Source organism: Mobula hypostoma, chromosome 12 (assembly GCF_963921235.1).
Source record: "Mobula hypostoma chromosome 12, sMobHyp1.1, whole genome shotgun sequence".
NCBI classification, from domain to species: domain Eukaryota; kingdom Metazoa; phylum Chordata; class Chondrichthyes; order Myliobatiformes; family Myliobatidae; genus Mobula; species Mobula hypostoma.
The window spans coordinates 22124140-22138626 of NC_086108.1; the positions used below are offsets into that span (position 1 = coordinate 22124140).

The 14487-nt window shown below is 38.8% G+C and overlaps 1 protein-coding gene across 10 annotated transcripts in view; it reads left to right on the plus strand.

Moving 5' to 3' along the window:
- Nucleotides 1-14487, plus strand: part of rasal2 (RAS protein activator like 2) — a 418356-nt gene that overhangs the window by 315484 nt on the left and 88385 nt on the right. For 9 of the 10 annotated variants that reach the window (XM_063063734.1, XM_063063733.1, XM_063063735.1 and 6 more), the window contains one exon: nt 11626-11779. In XM_063063734.1, coding sequence (XP_062919804.1) covers nt 11626-11779 — 154 coding nt within the window. Of the gene's footprint in view, nt 1-6089; nt 6552-11625; nt 11780-14487 lie in introns of those variants that run through there. The other variant, XM_063063743.1, reaches the window with a different exon arrangement.

Genomic DNA, 14487 nt, shown 5'->3' on the forward strand with positions numbered 1-14487 from the left:
TTCATCCATTGCCCTAGTTCCTTTGGCCACTATTATATCTGGGATATTGTTTGTGTCTTCCCTAGTGAAGACAGATCCAAAGTACCTTTTCAACTCGTCTGCCATTTCCTTGTTCCCCATAATAAATTCACCTGTTTCTGTCTTCAAGGACCCAATTTTGGTCTTAACTATTTTTTTTTCTTTTCACATATCTAAAGAAGCTTTTACTATCCTCCTTTATATTCTTAGCTAGTTTACCTTTGTACCTCATTTTTTCTCCACATATTGCCCTTTTAGTTACCTTCTGTTGCTCTTTAAAAATTTCCCAATCCTCTGGCTTCCTACTCGTCTTTGCTATGTTATACTTCTTCTCTTTTATTTTTATACTGTCCATTACTTCCCTTGTCAGCCACGGCCTCCCCTTACTCCCCTTAGGATCTTTCTTCCTCTTTGGAATGAACTGATCCTGCACCTTCCGCATTATTCCCAGAAACACTTGCCATTGCTGTTCCGCTGTCATCCCTGCTAGGGTATTGTTCCATTGAACTTTGGCCAGCTCCTCCCTCATAGCACCATAGTTCCCTTTGTTTAACTGTAATACTGACACCTCCGAGTTTCCCTTCTCCCTCTCAAATTGTAGATTAAAACTTATCATATTATGGTCACTACCCCCTAATGGCTCCTTTACCTCGAGGTCCCTGATCAAATCCGGTTCATTGCACAACACTAAATCTAGAATTGCGTTCTCTCTGGTAAGCTCCAGCACAAGCTGTTCTAAGAATCCATCTTGGAGGGACTCCACAAACTCCCTTTCTTGGGGTCCAGTACCAACCTGATTCCTCCAGTCTACCTGCATGTTGAAATCTCCCATAACAACTGTAGCATTACCTTTGCGACATGCCAATTTTAACTCTTGATTCAACTTACACCCTACATCCAGACTACTGTTTGGGGGCCTGTAGATAACTCCCATTAGGGTCTTTCTACCCTTAGAATTTCTCAGTTCTATCCATACTGACTCTACGTCTCCTGATTCTATGTCCCCCCTCGCAAGGGACTGAATATCATTCTTCGCCAACAGAGCTACCCCACCCCCTCTGCCCATCAGTCTGTCCTTTTGATAGGACGTATACCCTTGAATATTCATTTCCCAGGCCCTGTCCACTTGAAGCCATGTCTCTGTTATTCCCACAACATCATACTTACCAATTTCCAACTGTGCCTCAAGCTCATCCACTTTATTTCTTATACTCCGTGCATTCATATATAATACTTTTAATTCATTACTCCCCTCCCCTCCCATATCAATTCCTATTTCACTTGGCCACACTGTACGATCCCCTCTTGAGCTTTCTGCTCTGCTGATTCTGCTGTCTTTCTTAACTTTTCTTATTCTCACTTTTCCTTTATCTCCATCCTTATATTTCCAGTTCGTCCCCTCCCCCCACTACTTAGTCTAAACACACCCATGTTGCAGAGACTGATTGTAGTCAGTAAATCATCATAAACACTCTGAACTGTAATGATATCCCAGCTCAAGCAGAAGTTCTAACTATCAAGGCCTAGTGTTCCAGTAGCTTGAAATGGATGTGCAGAATGGGTGTCGCGATGACCACTTTGATTGAGACGTCCAATCACTGAAATACCACCAGACATCCCACCTCTCCCGGAAGTTCCGGGAGTCACCCGCATATTAATAGTGGCTCCCTGATGCTCGCAAATTATATACAATGTCCGGGAAACCAATTTTTTTGAGAGCGAGAGAGAGAGCGCGGGAGAGCGACCACGGGGGGGGGGAGGGAGAGGGGAGAGGGAGTGTGTGCCATGGCAGAGTGTTCCAAAAAAAAAGAAAATATAAAACGTACGTCACCCTAGACTACACTAAAGTGTACCCCTGCCTAATAGGGGTCAAAATTAATGACAGTGTTGCTCGCTGCACTGTTCGCAACAGTGATTTTTCTATTGCCCATGGTGGGTTAAGACTGTAAAAGACATGCTGAGGTGAGTTTAACAGGTGTCATTCGTTCATTAGCATAACTAACGTTATTTAAACTAGCTGGCTAGCTGCTAAGGAGCTACTCTATGCAGACATCCCACCTCTCCCGGAAGTTCCGGGAGTCTCCCGCAAATTGATGGTGCTACCTCCCTGAAATGAGTTTTTGCAGGGTGGGATGTTTGTACCACTGATATGCTCAAGTCTTCGGGGATGACTGAATGGTAGCTAAAGGTATTTGCAAGTCAAGAACACAGTGCCTTGTAAAAGTATTCAGCCTTCAACCCTTTGTTCACATAAATGAGTATTACAATTAAGGATTTTGAACAGTTTAACTGAGATATTTATTTGTGAATCACGTGGCCCTTTCTTCACATCAGAGCCCAAAAACAAGAAAAATTGTAAAGCATGAAAAACAAAAAAAATTCAAAAACTGAAATGTCATCAGTTCAAGAAGATTCAACCCCACCCCCCCCCCCCACCCCACCCCGGGCTTGGTACTTAGTTCAACCACTTTTCACAGCTATTACAGCCAGTAGTCTTTTTTGATAGGTCTTAATTAACTTTGCACAACATGATGGAACAAGATTTGCCCAATCAAGCTGTGCCAGTTGAGCTGGGGAGTGGCAGTGGACAATAATCTGAAGCTCTTGCCAGAGATAATCGACTGGGTTAAGGTCTGGACACTGACTAGGCCACTCAAGGACATCAATTTTCTTCATTTGAAACCACTCTATGGTTGCTCTGGCACTATGCTTTGGGTCATTGTTCTGCTGAAAGACGAACTTCCTTCCCAGTTTAAGCTTTTTGGCAGAAGCTGGCATGCTATTATCAAGGATCTCTCTGTATATCTCTTTCCATCAATCCTGTTCAGATTTCCATTCCCTGCTGCTGAAAAGCAATCCCATAGCATGATGCTACCTCCACCATACTTTACAGTAGGGAAGGTGTTAACTGGCTGGTGCGTAGTATTAGATTTATGCCACACATCCATTCAGTGTTGAGGCCAAAAAATTCAACTTTAGTCTCATCTGACCACAAAGCTTTCTTGCTCATCTTTACAGTCTCTTTTAAGTGATGTTTTTCAAACCCTTACAGGCAAGAATGTGCTTTTTTGTTTTAGCCAGGGCTTCTTCTTTGCCACTATTTCATAAATACCCTTTTTGTACAAGGCCTTAGAAATTGTGAAACCATGAAATTCATCTCCATTTGCAGCCACAGACATCACAGTACCCTTCCTTTCAAGTGTCATTCTTCTCTGGCGATTAAGTTTAGAGGGGTGGTCTGACCTAGGTAGTGTAGCTGTAGTTTCATATTTTTTCTACTTTTTTCACAATGGTCTGCACTGAGCTCCAAAGGATGTTCATTGTCTTTGAGATGGACTTGTACCCTTCCCCCTTATCTCTATTATCAATCCCTGACTTGTCTTGAGTGCTCTTTTTTCTTCATTTGATTTGGTCTGTTGAAAATCTACCATGCTATTGGACCTTTCAAAGAGAGGGGTACTTATTCTTATGAATTCATTGAAATTTTTTACATGAACACATTTGGTGAGTTGGTACGACAATACTATATATTGCACCTGAGGAAAGTTGACATAGTAATTACAAAGGGGATGTATACTTTTTCAGCCTCACATTTGACATGATGTTTTGTAGATTCACTCAAAATTCTCCTTCAATATATTTTAAATTTTAGAAAATGAGACAGTAAAATATGAAAGTAGTTGTTGGGGCTGAATACTTTTTCAAAGTTCTGTATAAACAAAATGATGGACAAACTAATGATGGATAGACAAAACAGATCAGGCAGCATCTATGGAGAGAGAATTGCTTTAATATTGCAGACCTGGGATGCTTCATCAGAAAGTAGCCTTTAAGGTTCAGAATCAAAATTAAGTAACCCTTTTTCTCTGTCTCTATCAGTACCGGCCATTTCTTGCTATCATCATATTTGCATAGTTTTTCTTTAGTAGCGTCTGGTCTGCTGGGGGTGACCCAGAACCTTACCATTAGCAGCACGTTACATGGACAAAGAAGTTCAATCTGGTTTTAACTGCCATATTAAATCCTCTGGTCAGATCCTATTGGAGATGTTCCCTTTGTCCTCCCTACCCTTCCCCCATCTCTTCTACTAACTTGTTTTCTTTGTTCTGATGATGGATCCTGGATCTAAAACGTTAACCATTTCTTTTTCCATGGATGCTGACTGCCTGTTGAGTGTTTGTGGCATTTTCTGTCTTTATTTCAGACTTTCAGTATCTGCATATTAAAAAATTCTTAATGAAAATATGATACATATATTCATACATACTGTGTTCACTTTCAATTTTGGATGCCTGTCTTCGTACAAAATTGCTGAATTTTAGTTTGCTAATGAATAACAGCAAGGAATTATCTTAAAATTGAAAATAGCTGTTGTGCAACGAATATTCTTCAAAACAAGGTTGCATGGAGTTTGCAATCTTTGGCATTTTTAAAATTAAATTGTCCAAGGCAATTTAATTAAACAAATGAGTCATTGTGAGGTTTTCATCCTTATTCAAAGGATCTGAGTTCTAGGACAAGCACAAACCAAGGCAAACACTTTGTTAAGTACCATGGGAGTGCTGCTGTTCAACGTGCAGAATGTAATTTTACATGATTTAGAGTATCATTGTGGCCCATGTAACATGAGAGTTTAACTGCATGTGTCAGTTTTACCTCTTCATTTGAATGTAGATGCTAGGCAGTGAAGTGAGATTATATGTTACCTTAATTCTGTTGTAGCTCATCTGTTTCAAAGAATGTTTTTTTATGAATGTGCTCATTTCCTTTCCTTAACTGTTCATGTTTTCTTTCATAACCTTACTCTCTGTGAAAGACTTAATGGCACACAATCCTATATATCTTGTTTGGCATAATACAATTGTGCCTGCTAAATTTGAGATTTATTGATGAAAGGCATATTCCTTTCTGGGATTGCTTCATGCAGCCGTTATTCTGCCATCCTGTGTGGTTCTAATTAGCATTTATTTTGTTCAGTCGATATTTTACTTTTGCTTTCATCATTCAGTTTCCTGATTTGTTGCATTTAATTAAAACTGTGTGGCTACCTATGCAAGAAATTCATACTTGCTAAATGTCAGCTTTCATATTAATAGGGGGTAAACCAGTTTAAAATATTTTTAAAATCTTTTTTTTCTCTTGTTGTTTTAAGGATAAATTATGATGGTGTACATTTTATCCCTTGTTCCTGGCTTTGTACAATTAATAAGCTGTGTTCTGGCTAGTAGGTATCTTTTATTGTACTTCTGACCATCCATCATTCTATATTTAATCCCTGTCACTACAGTTTAACTTGGCCTGAATCCAGATGAAAGCATCTGTATGAGAGCATTTTACGCAGTGGGCTGCTGCACTCGAGCTCATTGCTCAGCTGGAGTTTGCTCAGAGAGGCTGAAGATGTCATGTGATGGACAGTACATCTCGAGGTGAAATTACTATTGTTCATTTTGAGGGTCACATTGATTTCTTCTGCTGTGTTTGTTGTGCTATTAAGCGAGCGCTGCAGTAAAGAAGCAGGATTCAAGTGACTGTGGTGCTCATGGCCCCTGCTGGCTTCAGACACTAATCTTCTCATAGGTGCATTGCCATAACAACTGCCCCAGGTGGGTCAAAACAATATACGTCAGGCCCATGTTTTGCTGTTTCAGAGGCAGTGATGAATTGTTAGATTTGTTTAAGAATCACTAACAGCCCTTTGAACAGTGTGCTTCCTTGTGTTGAGCAGAGTACTGAAATATGCAAAGAACGAATCACTGCTTCTTGTGCCTGGAAGTGAAGAAAATCATTCGAATCCCATTGTATTCCAGGAAGAAATGAGAGTGCTTTGACCTAGACTAGCTGTGTGTTTGAAAGGAGAATTTGAAGACTGGCTGTTTTAATGCCTCTGATGGGTAGAACTTGGAAGAATCTTGCCTTCTTCTGCACAAGGATTGCCAACAAGTGAAGATAATTCACATATTCAGCCAAGTAATTTAACCAAGGGGGGGAAATGCCCCAGCCCTCGAGTGATCAGAACATGGTGGATACTTGGCTCTGCTCTTTCAGGAGAAAAACTAGTATGTTTCACGGCTTTGACTAAAATGATGAGGACTGCTTTTTTTTTGTCTTATGGGAGAAGGAGTAATAACTGGAGATGACCTGATAACTGGCCTGTAATGGAATACTTCAATTGTTAAAATTGGAGTCTCTTCTGAAAAAGCTTTATTTTGAAACTTTTTTTCCCATGGAGTTTTAAAAGTGTGTAAGCCTGCAATGTGGAGATGACCAGGGTAGTTTGTTTTAACAGACATAATGTTTTCAGGAGCAAAACTATCATTGATGGAATTAACCTCTGAAGATTTGAAGGCCACTTGAGGTCTTGAAAATACTGGAGAACCATCATACTCAAGGTGTGTTTTGAAGATTGTTGTGAGAATTGGCTTTACCTTTGGTCTTGGGAGAAGGGGGAAGGTGAAGTCACTTTTTCCCATAACTGGTAGCACCATCATCATGATCTGGGGATGTTCTGTTAAGTGGCTTCGTTGCTGTCTAATGTAAGTATAATATTATGTCAGTTTGTTTGAGCACTTTCCAGGCTTAACAACAGAATTTTGAAAAATACTATGTGTGCTTGATGCCATTGATGTTTTGACATGGAGATTACATTTTTGGATGCTTTCTTCTGCGCCCCAGTGTCTGGCCTGTGTGTTTCTTATTGCCTGCACGTGTGTGGCCCACTGACTTGTTATCATGTCTTCAGCTGTAGTGTGGCAACCTACCACAAAATGATGACTAGCATTAGTTAATCATTGCTATTGTTTCATTTTTCTTCAAACCTCCTTGCCCAGCTCCAGCTGATTACAAAAGCATGTTCTCCAGGCCTATAATGAAGAGTTGATGATACGAATTTGCAACTATAATTTCCACATGAAGAAAAGTGATTATAGGTGTTACTGCAGTTGCAAGCATTCATGCTATGTTGAAGTCTTTGTAAATTTACTCACTGACTCACACTAAGTTTCCTTTGCAAATGAGAATGTGTTATTGCTATAAAGGCAAATTAGAAGTGACTATTAGCTAAATTTATCTGTGCATAGGAACCCCAAGATATCAGAAGCTAGCCTAAATGTGGTGCATTGAAATGACACTTGGGTCAGCGCTTCTATGATGAAGAATTCAATAGGGTCGGAGATTAACTGATTTCACTACATTTCTTAGAATAAAGATACAGAATAAGAATGTGTACGGTATGCCTTGCCTTGGGTCATATTTCTGAATCGGTCAACTTGTTCCACTGAAACAGTGGAACATTTTTCTGAGCAATTCTATGTGTTTAATGAAAATACTGTACAAGCTTATAAATGTACTTTTTCACTTTACGGATGCAGATTTGCTTTTTAAAGAAAACTGTGACTGGTATGGTTGTTTTGCCCCTGCATGCAGGTTTCTTGATGAATTATGGGAAGAGATAAAGTTATAGAATTCTTTCAAAGAATTTAAATTGCAAGCATAAAGGTTGTGAGACTGCACATGGAGATTTAACCCCCATCAATGTGAGAACATGAAAGAATTACCTTTTGCAGGCTGGTTTGTGGACTATAGTGAAAGGAGGGGGTTTGCTAGTGAGCAAGGAAGTCATCAAGTCACCCTTCCTACCCCTCCGCCTGCAGAGAGCATTAAGATATATCCATTATTGTGCATACATTGTTCTTCTGGGAGGACTTAGTGAGCTATTTTTTTTTATTCATGCTGTCTTTATTCTTAAGCTCTGAATGTTTTTCAAAATAAAAACGGTACAAAAGCAGAACAGCAGTATCCATTCCTACCTCTGAGTCAAATCTATTTTTGGAATCCATGGAAAACCACAATTGTTCCAGACTTTAAATGGAGGATGCTTTAAATGTGCCTTCTTAAATCTAAGCTTGTTTGTTGTTCAGTGCTTTTTCACGTCCCCAAAGCGTTTGTTAATGTACTGGTTGAATTGAATTGTTTAATGGCTTTGCAGTATTTGACATTGCACACAAGCTGCGGTTTCATTTTTTGTTTTGCATATGTGCTGACTTGTCAGTTTCCCAACTAAACTGAAGCATGGCCCTGGCACTCATGGAACCTTACTTTTTCAAGCTTTATACGTTTTTGAAGATCTGTACTCTGCATCTCTTTCACTGGAGCAGCAATGTTAGGAGGGTTAGGGTAAACATCTATGTTTTTCCTGTTAATCAGAGAACAGACCTTGGAGCTGTACAGGGAACAAATTTCTATTTTCAAATTTATATTAAGGGTGTCCATATTACCTGCAGTGAATGCTGGTAAGTTCCTGGTCTTTGTCTTATTAGAAATTTCCAGGCAAGGTCCAGGCATTTCTCTCTTCATTTGGAAAAAAAATAGAGAGCAGATTTTTGCTCTTGCAGTTCCTTCAAAGTATCCAGCGCATTAGCATTGGTCTGATAGGCATGCATGGCATGGTGCCTGCAGGCTTGTAAAGAGGAAGAACAAACTATAGAAGGTGATTTTTTAAATGTCTTTCTAATTACTAAAATATAAGCAAGTAATTTTAATTGTTCAAGGTTACTATGTTTTAAATATCTTCCGCATTACTTGCCTGAGGTTATAAACCATTGAGTAAGTTTTTCATGGGAGAATGTATTTTTCTATTTAGGAACTGAGAGAATAGTTATGACAGCTAATGACACACCCATCCCCTCAGTAAAATGCAAGTATATTCCTCTTCAAAAAAAAAATAGCAGATTGTGTGCTGTTGAGCCAAAATAGTTTGGAGCATCCTGAGGTTTAATCACTACTCTTGTGTGGATTTGAGTGATAAAAGAATGAATCCTGGTTTTTGCCAATGATGCCAGTCTAAATTGAAATTACACTGTGTACATTTTCCAGCAAATATTGAACGTATTGGCTGTGATTTCCCTGCCCTGCCCTTAATGTGAATAACTACCTACATCTTTAGTCAAAGCTGACATACAAGTATTACCAGCGGAATGAGGCATTGTGGAGCTCCTGATATCACGTTTGGGTTGGTGCCACTTAAAAAAGGGAGAAAAAAATAAATGGGAGCAAAGCAGTCTGTGATTCCATTTTGTAATTTTTTTTATTTGTCAGCCATTGCTATTAAGTACTTTATTTGGGGAACTAGTTAATATTTCAGTGAACAGGTGATCAGCTGGTTAGTTGTGAAGAGGAGATCAGAGACGTTCATATCTTGATGGAGAATTAGCTTCATATTTTCCTTAACAACCATGTTTTCTGTTAACTCTTGGCTGTGTGCAAATTTTTTGCAGAGAGAACTTCAAGGGTATAGTGGTGTCACTGTGAAAAGGCAGGTGCTTTAAGAAGGCAAATACTTTCTGACTCCTAAAAGGATTTACTCTGCAAAGTAAATTAGAATATTGCATTCTAATCAAATTTGTTCAAAATGAAAATAAGCTGATGATTTTTTTCCCATTGTCATTTTGCTGTGTAATCTTGATGTGTGATATTGCATTGTCATTTTGCAATTTTTTTCAATACCTGAAGGTTTCAGCAATGATATGCTGATAAACTATGGACATTGGTCCAGTATAATCACTCATTTGCTGCAAGGTACCACTTTTTTTAGTTTCTATATAAAGAAAGATATATTTCTGTTGTGTGTTTTTTTTCTGTGAATTTACCCCTTCCCACTATTATATTCATGTACAGTGGATTTCAGTTAATTAGGCCAAATGGCCCGTTGAGTCTGACTGCCATTCATCATGGCTGATTTATTTTCCCTCACAATCCTATTCTCTTGTCTTCTCCCCATAACCTTAGATGCCCTGACTAACCAAGAATCTCCTTTAAATATACCCAATGACTTGGCCTCCACAGCGGTATGTGGCAATGAATTCTATAGATTCACCACAATCTGGCTAAAGAAATTCCTTCTCATCTCTGTTCTAAGTGGAGATCCCTCTTTTCTGAGGTTCTGTTCTCTGGTCCCAGACACTCACTATAGGAAGCATCCTCTCCACCTCCACTCAGTCTCGCCCTTTCATTATTCAACAGGTTTCAATAAGATCTCTCCTCATGCTTTTAAACTCTAGCAAGTACAGGTACAAAGCTGTCAAATGCTCCTCACTTGTTAACCTTTTCGTATCAAGAGCCATTGTTGTGAATCTCCTCTGGGCCCTCTCCAGTACCAGCATATTTTTTCTTTGAAAGGGTCCCAAGATTGCTCACAATGCTCCAAATGTGGTCTGACCAGTGCCTTATAAAGCCTCATATTGCATCTATGTTTTTATTTTCTAATCCTCTCGAAATAAATGCGAACATTACATTTCATTTCCTTACTACTGACTTAACCTTACAAGTTAATCTTTAGAAAATTCTACACAGACTCCCAAGTCCCTATACACCTCTGATTTTTGAATTTCCTCCCTGTTTAGCCTTTATTCCTTCTACCAAAGTACATGACCATACACTTCTCTACACTATATTCCATCTGCTCTTTCTTTGCCCATTCTCCCAATTTGTTTAAGACCTTCTACATATTCCGTGCTTCCTCAACATTACCTGCCCTTCCACCTGCCTTTGTATAGTCCACAAACTTGGCCACAAAGCCATCAATTCTGTCATCCAAATCATTGATATATAACATGAAAAGTGGTCCCAGTACCGACTTCTGTGGAACACCACTTGTCACCAGCAGCAAACCAAAATAGGCCCCCTTTCAGGTCATTGTTTAATTGGGGCAGCCGCTTAATTAGAACAACCCTTAAAATATAAAAACTAATTGAAAAAATAGCTGGGATTTCCTTCATTTATTTGGGACAATATGCTGCTTAATTGGGACAGCAGATTTGCTGAACAATTCCTAACTATCGTCAGTTGCCTGCACATGAGTGGCCATTAGATACTACACTGCGATTGGAGCAAATAGTTTGTAACTTCCATTAGTAGCGTGTGTTTGTGTTCAAAAAGCAGTGATTTTTGTCACTGATAGTTGGCAAAGAATAAGCAGTAAGACAATTCAGAACCGTTTAGCTCACTGCAGTTTCAAGCTTCATGCCTGAAAATGCTAGAAATGGCTGTGAGTGAAGTTAACAAGTTAGGAACTACCTAAGCTGGGAAGAATTTGAAGGTACCATCGATCATCTTGAATGTTAGAATAAAGTTGAAGATTTGGAAGATGCATTTGTCAGAAGCATTGTATGAAGGTAGTCCATTATCTGCTAAGTGTTTGCGCTGATTTTCTTCATTTACAGCCTATTCTCCTTTGATAACTAATACACAGCTTTATAGTACAGTAGTAGTATTGGCAATGTTCTAATTTGTTCTGTATTACATTTAAATACATAATTTGTTGCTCAGTTAAATGTAGTTTGTCTTTTTTAATGCATTTTTAACTAATTCAATGTAACTTAGGCTAACTGGCGCAGCCACTTAATTGAACCAAAATGTGCTGGTCTGATGTGTCCTGGTTAACTGGAATCCACTGTATTATTTTCTAACAGACAAGTACAATCATTAATGGTTCTACTCTTCATTATCTCTTAAATCTCTTGTGTTTGTTTATAGAATAGGATTGGTAAAACTGAAGTTTTTATTTGTTCTATGTGATGCATTTTACCATGAATTATTTATTGTTCTTTGCAGGTCTCGTGCTTTACCAAAATTGAAAGAATCTCATTCGCATGAATCCCTGCTGAGCCCTAGCAGTGCAATCGAGACATTGGAATTAAGCATGGAGCAGGATGTCTTTATTAAACCTTTGCACAGTAGTATCCTGGGGCAAGACTTCTGCTTTGAGGTACAGTTTTATCATCTAACTAGGTTTTATCTGGGATCAGAAGTATGGTGCATTTTATAAGGCTACGAATGACTCAGAATTAAATTGTGATACAACAGAACTTAAATGCCTGTTTGTGTCATAGGTGATTTACAAAACACATTATTCACCAGCATAGTTGAGCAGGTAAATTTTGTAGCTCTCATAATTTATGAATTTAATTTAACTTGAATTCTGCAAGTCGTCTTTAAGTATAGATGAAGTAACTGAGAATTTCAGTCATCTAGTTCTTTAGTCCCCGTGGTGGACTGGAATGTGATTGTGACTATCTCTGGGTCAAATTGCATCAATCTGGAAATTTGAGCTGCATTTTCTGAACATGTAGCACCTTTGTTCACCTGGCACACTTTTCATTTCACTTGTGCAAGGAATGACTTAATTTGGAGTGTATCCCAAGAAATTAGGTCACTTTCCCCAGAGTGCCCATTGCTGGCCATTCTGAGAATAATTATGTTTTCAGAGCACTACTGCCTAAGGGGAGTCTCCTGGAGCAGATCCTAGGCAAGTTTCCTCTTGTTTGAAATTTAATTGCTGTCTGAGGCAGTGAGGAACAGCCAGCTGTAGCATTGCTGTCCCTTCCCACATCCTTCATTGTACCAAATACCTCCTCCCCATAAACATGCGTTTCTAATATGCCAGACTTCTCCCTTACCAAACAATGCACTGTTCCCACACCAATATTTGATATCAAACCTTACCCCCCACCCTTAAACAAGCTCTAACTTCCACCCTCCATTTTCTAACCACTGCCAATTTCTCTCTTTCCCTCTCTTCCCCTCCTGCAATTACTTTAATGAATGACCACCAGCAGAGAGACATCCCAAAGAGAGCATGCTCCTGTGTACCACATATGAGATAGATGCTGACTGTGGCATGGCTATGATTTGGGAATTTGCAAACCTTTTACTAAAGCACAAGGAGCTTGTGGTTTCCTGTTTCTCAGTCGCAGGCTCCACCATGAGCTGGATAGATTTTTAAAATTTTTCTCCACAATCTGTAATCACTTACCTATTTGGTAGGTATAAGGAACATTTTCTGTGAGCAGGAATCGGTCCCGGAATTTACTGTTGCATACTATTTGGATATACAATGGCTGCACTTTTGGTGCCACTTATAACTATACTTAGGGTATAAACACAAGAGAATCTGCAGATGCTGGAAATCCAGAGCAACAAACTCAAAATGTTGGAGGAACTCAGCAGGTCAGGCAGCACCTATAGAGAGGAATAAACTGTTCTGTTGAAATGTCTCGACCAAAACATTGACCGTTTATTCCTCTCCACGGATGCTGCCTTACCTGTTAAGTTCCTTTAACAAGGTAGTTACATTTCAGCTGATGATTCATGTTAAGCAACGCAAGCTCATCTATAAATCACTGCCAGTCCTTTATGTTTATTAAAAGAAATATTTAAGTTCCTAGTTTTAACATTTGATTTTTCGTGGCATTAAACAGTCATTGAGAATGATGTTAATGATTCATGTTCATTAATTCTGAAATATCTACAATGTTCCTGACTTGGTCACAAGTCTAATAGCTTTCATTGTAAAAGTCTGATGTTTTGAAATTCTGATGAATTGACCAACTTTTAATCTATGGCTGCATTATGAAATGAGATGACATTTTTTGCTGATTATGCATCAAGTGGTGTTACTAATTGTTTTTGAAAGGACAAGGCTTCCCCTCAAGAGAGGGGAAATCTTACTGCCTTTAATTGAAGCCTGGAAACTCAGATGGAGTTATTTGTCCTGAGGAGACCAAAATCAGGTAACTTTTTAAATCAAGTGTGTTAAGTATACAGCTGTCAAGAAAGAAGCACTGTAAATTTTTTGGATAAATATGAACAATTTTAGTTTAACATATTGTCTAGGTCAACTGAAAGACAGACAGGAAGTAGCTACCGGTAAGCAGGAATTAAGTTTTCCTTTTGAGTAAATTCAATTTGATAGGAACAAATTAAATCTGATGAGAAAGAATTGGGTCATTGCCTTCTTTGGAAGTGATCCCTGCTTTAGGAGCTTGTGCCATGTCCTGAAACATGTTAAATCCAAATATTATTGTTGATCGTGTTTAAAATTTCAGTAAAGTTATATATATTACCCAATATTTAAAGGAGATTTGAACTTGGTGAATGATTTCTGAGATTTTTTTTAAGTAGTTATGACTACAATTTTAATATACAAGGAATCTCCGAAATTTTCTTATAGACTAATTGTCATGTCTGCCTCGAGAGACTGGATTTGCAGTATAACTCACAGCATATAACTATTTCAAGCTGTAAGTACAGTCAGTGAGAGTAGGAGCGCACAGAATTCATATGCAACATGTTGGTGGAGCAGGTGATTTTATTAATTTGCAGTTTTACCTCAAAGCCTTTACCCTTTTAACGTTAATACAATCACCGGCTCCTTACTCCCAATACTTATCTGCAACTAAGCAAGTTGTGGTTATCTGCTAGAGAGTGCAAGCTTTTGGTGAGCTCTCAAGGCAGGTTGTTACCAGACTAACCTACCAGCCTGGTGACCCTGAGTGATGCATTTCTAATCTCTCACAATTGAAATCCCTTATGTATCAAAGGCACAAACTTCAATTCCATTCTTCATTTTGCAGCACCAGATGTCCTGTATCCCCTTTCACTTCTGGTTGGAACTCCACTGTCACATAGAAACAT